This window comes from Gobio gobio (genome assembly GCF_949357685.1).
Source record: "Gobio gobio genome assembly, chromosome: 5".
Taxonomy (NCBI): Eukaryota; Metazoa; Chordata; class Actinopteri; order Cypriniformes; family Gobionidae; genus Gobio; species Gobio gobio.
The window spans coordinates 39,300,294-39,307,673 of NC_137101.1; the positions used below are offsets into that span (position 1 = coordinate 39,300,294).

General features: G+C 35.6%; 1 protein-coding gene across 1 annotated transcript; it reads left to right on the forward strand.

Annotated features, from left to right (window-relative positions):
• The first annotated feature begins 331 nt into the window (after positions 1-331).
• LOC307127241 (uncharacterized protein) lies at positions 332-7,117 on the forward strand. The gene is made up of 3 exons (XM_079818362.1): positions 332-419; positions 1,080-1,216; positions 4,176-7,117. Exons 2-3 carry the CDS (start codon positions 1,129-1,131, stop codon positions 5,564-5,566), a joined length of 1,479 nt encoding a protein of 492 aa, XP_079674488.1. The 5' UTR covers positions 332-419; positions 1,080-1,128; the 3' UTR covers positions 5,567-7,117.
• Positions 7,118-7,380: the final 263 nt, after the last annotated feature.

Consider the following 7,380-nt stretch of genomic DNA (forward strand, 5'->3'; position numbering starts at 1 on the left):
AAAATAGGTGTATAAGATGTCTAAAAACTAAGTTTAATATTTAAAAAAAAACTGATGAACTCTCTGATTTATGAGCTCATACACTCTTTTTAAGCACTATTTGCAGTTTAATACTGTGATATCTGGTAGAATGTTTTCTGCAACCAAACATTACAGTTTTGCCTTTTAGACAGAATTTCACATTTAAGTCAAGTCACATTAATTATTTCATAATTGGACAGCCTATATTTACATATATTTACTTCACAAAAATTCAACTTACAATTCCATTAAATCTGTTTTATTATGTGTCTATATTGTGTGTAAATTTTTGGGCACTGATTTTATACACAGTAACATGTGAACAGGACTTTTATTTTGGTCTGGTGATGTCATAAGGCTGTGCCGCGCTCCCCTGCATCTGTTGTGATTCGGCTGAAGTAAGGCTTGTGGTTTCAAGCATTTAAGTTGTTTAAATCACTGCAAACGGTTTAATCAAGTTCTTAGTTTTTACAAGTAATTCAAAATGTATATGTATCAATGAATGTAACATTGTAATGCTTTATTTAACATTATTAAACGCTATTTTACTCTGAATAAAAACAGCATCTAACGTTACACACAATAGAAAAGGTGCTTCTCATTTCGCTTGGTGTGAATCATTTGACCATAAACACGAATTCAGTCACTGGCAAGTAGTGATGGAAGAAACTGAGCTTCTTCTAAACTCCTAGTCAGTTAAACCAAATGCTTCTGATTAAATCACCACTGAGCTGACGACACATGCTGGTCAAAGCAGTGTAAATGCAACAGAAACACTAACAAACTACAAACATTTTCATTCAAGTGTACTCTATCATTAAATACCAAATGTAAAGCATAAATGCCTAAATATGAACCTATAAATTGTGTTTTTTCAGTCATTTGCAGCTCTAAAATTGAGGGTGTTTTTTTTTTTCTAGACAGGCTATTAATTCTCACTCTGACTCCCTTGCCAGTGCGCTGATACTGAACTAGGGATCTACTTGAGATGCACCCAAAGATTTAGTTTGGATTAATTTTTCTTTCTTTTAATTATTCTTATCTTAACCATAACACAGAAAAAACTCCTGGTGAAGCGACTGAGATCCACGTGACACTATTATAAAGATGGCTTTTATTAAAGAGGAGAGTGAAGACTTGAAGATTGAAGATTTATCATTCAGAGTGAAACAAGAAGATACTGATGAACAAACAGGTTGGTTTCATTCTCAAAGCTGAACTAATTTGATCCTTATTAAAATGTCCAGCTCTATAGAAATGAATGATATTTGTTTGTTGAGATACATGACCAGCCAAATACTAATGTTGCCTTCAAGTGAACCTGAGAAGATTCTACTTTCACACAGAACATTCATATTATTATGTCACACATTATTTAGGAAAAATAATACACAACTAGTCTAGTCATTAAACCTAAAACTAACTCATTAATTGAATACAAAATTAAAAAAATATATAATTTAATTATATAACAATATATAACATTATTTTTTTCATAAAGCAAACTGTAAAATGTGAGTGGTCAACTTTACATTTGTTGTCTATATAGGATTTTTTCCCTTCTCATAATCAAAAGCAGACACTGTGTCAAACCACAATGTTGCTTCCAGACGGCCTAATTTAAAAACAAATGTACTCCTTTTAACTTTTAAAAGGAAATGAGAATAAAAAAACAATGTGGACAAAAAAAAGTAACTCTTTGTAAACTTTGTTCATTATTCAATGAGCTTTGATATACACTATAAAATGTAATACATTGACTTTACTTAGAAAATGTAGAAACCTAAAATTTGTCAAGCAAAATAGTTTTTTTTTGTGTGTTGCTAAAGCTTACTGCAACTTTATATAGGTAACTTGTGTACCAGAAAATGTGAGTATTGATAACGCAATTTGATCATTTCAGCCATCTTAGTTAAGCTTAGTACACACAACTCAAACAAAATGGTTATCTTGACAGGTCTGCTTGTTTGCATAACCAGAAAAATGTGTGGAAACTGATTGCCTTGAATTTCTAATCTATGTTGTTAATACTAAGACAGGTAACAGATTGTTGGCACCATACTAGGACATTTATTTGTTTTTATTTGCTTTTTCACATTGCGGTGAAATGCAGAATTAGAGAACACAGCATACAAGTTAAGTACTGAACAAGTTTTCAAGTTCACTTAAAAATGGCCAGTCTTTAAGTTTTCTTAAAGACTAAACTCTATTCTTAAAGCAACCACTTAACATTAAGGAAACTGCCAGTTCTCCAGAAGGAAACAAAATATATTCTTCAGTAGTGATTTACCATTTTCACAACTTAATAATGATTAATGCATCAGATGATTTTTCAGGGGTTGTATTTTCGTTTGAGAGACTTGTTCCCGAGTGACAAAATTACCCTTTGAATGAAAGCAAAGGTGTTCTTCAGTACTGGAGGATACAAATGGATGCTACCACTTCTGACTCTGAATAAATAGGGGTGCAATACAGGATGTCTGGCAGATATCACATTTAAGACTGCTAACCTTTATTAAATATAATTTAAAAAATATGCATATCATTAACAGATATTGTAAGTGATGGTTACTGTTTTATCATGCATACCCATAATTTTATTTAGACCATTCCAAACTTACCGTACATTCCGTTTCGAAATTTTATTTTTATAATTTAATTCAGCGTCCTTTAATTTACCCCTGACAACTCTTAACTGTGCGTTCAGCGGCGTTCACACCGCCAGCGGCAACTTCGCTCTGGCCGCCCTGCCATCAACGCTGTAGAAAGATTTGTGGATGCGCCCCCGCTCTGACGTAGATCGAATGCTTGGTATTTTTTAAAACTGCATTTAAAGGGGCTGCAAAGCAAACAATCATGTTGATCGGCGTTTGTGCAGACTGACCACAGGTAGGGTATAACCGTATAATATAACCTCATGAAATTATTTAAATGTGAAAGTTAAAAAAAAAGCAGATCGATGGAAAGAACTTAACAATTATAGTTACATGTTTGCTAACGAAATAAACCAATTAAAAGCCATTTGTGTGGTGTATAAATAATGTTGCGCGTCTTCTTATCAAACCCACTGCACTAGCAGTGATAAACCTCTCCTCTATTTTGCTTGGGAACTAATGTGGCCGGAACCAAAGTTTACAGGACAGCGTTCTCTAGAATCATCTCAAGCGGAGCACTACTATATTTCCATTGGTTGTCATAGCTCATTACCATAAAGTTGACCTGATTTCAACTCTCCTCGACGCCCAAATCGTTCAAGACGCGCCGGAGCTCGCCGCTGGGCTCCCATTGAAAATGAATGACTTCCGGCCACTTTGACGCTCTCGCCGGCGGCGGTGTGAACGCACAGTTACACTCTCTAAAGGCAAAAAGAGCACCACTACAAAAAGCTTGTTTTTATCGTTCAAACACCTTTTCAAATTCTTAATAACCCATGTCTTATTCTTAGGAAAAATTCTAATAATTTTAATCAGTCAACATTGTATATGAGCTAAAACTGTATCTTTAATTTCATTCACATCCTTTCCAGAATGAATAAGACATAAGCTTCTCTACACTGTTATCAGTCCATACCTGGTTATTCTTGGTGACAATCGGTTGCAGCTTAAGTTTACTTCTGTATTTGGATAGCAGCACGATCTATGTAATTCAGAAGTTGCCTGTAAGCCATACTCTTCCATGTTAACATACTAGTTTGCCTACTGCTACTCCTGTTTTTACCTCTGCATTATTCTATGCCTATAAGTATAAACTACCTCTTCTATATTTAAATGTCATTACTACCTCAGGAGTGAGCTCTTCATCAGCTCCCACAGAAGTGTTTCTCTTTTTCTCTCTTTAAATTACATCATTTCTGCAGTAGGGATTTCTCTCCCTAGCTCCTGCAGAAACTCTTTTATTCTTCTTTTCCTTAATTTGCTTTCTTCCCTGCTGCAGCAGTTAGCTCTTCCTCTGTTTCAACACAGAAGCCCTCTTTCTCCTTTCTCTACCTTTATTGACACATCAGTATATTTTGTCAGAGCCCGCAGGAGCCCCATTCTCTCCCTCTGCCCAATGTTAATACACTGCAATTTCCACATTTGTTTGTCATCGTTTATCAGGATGGGCAGGTGAACTTAAGACACAGTTATAAATTTGTATTTCTCTTTTCACCTTAGACCTGATGCCGCTGAAAGAGGAGAGTCAAGAACTCGATGAAGTGAAAGAGAAAAATCAATATGAGAAACATGAGTTCATGCCTAGAGAAAAATCCACACTGACTGAAAAGGTGACCTCACGAAAAAGAGCTCAGAAGACCAAATCCAGCAGTTCTAATCAAACACAAAAACAAAACCTTGAAGTCCACAAGAGAGTACACACTGGAGAAAAGCCTTTCACCTGCAAACTGTGTGGGAAGAGTTTCACAAGAAAAGAAAGTCTTAAAAATCACATGAGAATTCACACTGGAGAAAAGCCGTTTGTATGTGATCAGTGTGGAAAGAGTTTCAGATGTAAAGAAAAGCTTAATTACCATATGAGATTTCACTCAAAAGAGAACTGTTTTATATGTCATCAGTGTGGAAAGACTTTCACAGACAAGAAACATCTTAAGAATCACGTAAAGACTCACGCTGGAGACAAGCCTTTCATGTGCCACCAGTGTGGAAACGGTTTCCGATTCAGTAAAAACCTTAAGACTCACATGAGAATTCACACTGGAGAAAGGCCTTACACATGCCACCATTGCGGAAAGAGTTTCTGTCATAAAGTTAGCCTTAAAAATCACATGAACATTCACACGGGAGAGAAGCCATTCACATGTGACCAGTGTGGAAAATGTTTCACATATAAAGCAACCCTTAATGCCCACAGGAGGGGTCACACTGGAGAGAATCCTTTCACCTGCAAAATGTGTGGGAAGAGCTTCTCACTAAATGGAAATCTGAAGACTCACATGAGAATTCACACTGGAGAAAAGCCGTTCATCTGTGTTCAGTGTGGTATTAGTTTCAGACGTAAAGAAACCCTTTATACCCATATGAAAATTCACACTGGAGAGAGCTCTTATATCTGCAAACTGTGTGGGAAGAACTTCTCAAGAAAAGGAAATCTGAAGACTCACATGAGAAGTCACACTGGAGAAAAGCCGTTCAAATGTGATCAGTGTGGAAAGAGTTTTGGACGTAAAGAAACACTTAATTACCATATGAAGATTCACTCAAAAGAGAACTGTTTTACATGTCATCAGTGTGGAAAGAGTTTCACAGACAGCAATCACCTTAAGCGACATGTAAAACTTCATAATGGAGAGAAGCCTTTCATGTGCCATGACTGTGGAAAGAGTTGTAAAAGCAAAGCAATCCTTGAGGTTCACATAAGAATTCACTCTGGAGAGAAGCCTTTTACATGCCCTCATTGTGAGAAGAGTTTCACACTTAAAGGAAACCTACAGACTCATATGAGAGTTCACTCTGGAGAGAGGCCTTACAAGTGTCTTAAGTGTGAAAAGAGTTTCAGATTTAAAGGAAACCTTAACAGTCACATGAGGCTTCACATATCTTCAGTGTGAGAAGAGTTCCACATATTCACAGAGACTTTAAGTAATTTACAAAATCATGGAAAGAAATTGCAGTGTTCAGAGCATGGCAAAAGGCTTTTAAATCGCATGACTATTTAAAATGGCATTAGAAAGTATGTATATGTGCAAAATTAATTTAAATTGTTTAAAGGAAAATGCAACTGGGAGGTTCTCCATGCCACCAGAAATGCACTGAGGCACTCTTGCATAGTGTTGGCAGTGTGCTTAAGGTCATTGGGTCTCATTAGTCGCTTTTCCACTGTCAGGCCAGTGCGAGCCAGGGCTTTCAAGCCCAAAAGCATGCTGCATTTCCACCGTCGAGCGAGAAGATTCGCACTAAAACCCACGTCACACAAACCCATAATTTCATCAACAAATGGAAGTTTTATCAGAGAATGAATCGGAAATAAGTCACTGAAACTAGCGAGATCGCAAAACTAACATGATAAAAAAAATTGTCGTTTACTTAAAGATTTAAAACCCAAGCATCAATGTTTTACCACAGTTTTACAATAATAAGTAATACATTGACTGCACATTAGTCCCACAGAAATAGTGATATTTACACCTTTACTTCTCAAAAGAAAAAGGAGACATATTATTCAGTCGCATCTGTTTCTGTTTATTTGTAGTCAGAGTGTTTACATCACAATTAAAAAGAATGATAATTTCTACAAATTTTCCACCAAAAATATACGACCTGAGGAGCTTTGAGCACTCTCTCCAGTGGCAGTCCAAATACAGTTAATCTAAGTCAGAGAAAGCTCCTGAAAATAGTGTTTTATTTTCTGATATATGCAGAACTAAATATGGATATCAGATAGTCCTTTATAAAAATACGAGATGTACTGACAGATAAAATAAATACACGATTGTGATAGCCTATATGATTTGTCAGATTTCTTCAAGCGGACATATTTACCTTGTTTATTATAGTAATGAACCACTCTTCAAGCCCTTGGACCAAGGTATTCTGCAGGTCAAAAAACCCTGGCCGCTGGCCCCGAGGAAGCCCCGAAAGTGACAGTGGAAACGCGGCTATTCACTAAGCATGTGTACGCAAAAATTTGCGCATGAAATCGATGTACGAATGTTTTCATGAATATGATTCATCAATAACTTTCATTAGAAAATGTATTCTAAATTAACTAAATGTAGGAACAACTGAAACCACACGTATGCTAAAATCACACACTATCGGTGGCCTCATAAACATGTTCAGATGACATTTTAAACAGATATACATCTTAAATATATTTTTTACTGATTCTTGAGATAAGGGACAAAACGTGTTCTAGATGTAAGTTATTTAATTATACATTAGGCTAATTATAAACTGATAGATTTGTAGACAAATGTCTCAGCTAATGAACCATGTAATGGAACAGGTTTTTCTGAAAACATTATTTTCAATTTATTCACTTCATAACTTCATTTGTGTCAACTCCGTCAAACACGTTACATTTTTTTTATTTGATCCATCCCACAACAGTGTAAAGTCTTCAATAATGTAATAATAGTGTTCAATAAAGGAGCTACATGAAAAAACATGTTAAATGTTTTCCTGGGTTAGGGTTATTATGAACAATCCGACAACAGTTCCAAAATTCTTAAATTATCTACCCTCCTTTTAAATATTAAACATGTGTAACCAATGTTCTTAGGTAACTCTCAGATATCATGTACTTTAGTTGATGTTTTAATATTGTAACACAATAAATGGGGGAAAAAAGAAAATATTTCTTTCAAAATGAACAGAACAAACCTTCATCTCACCTAATGGTGTTAACAAAGGGCCAACTGAA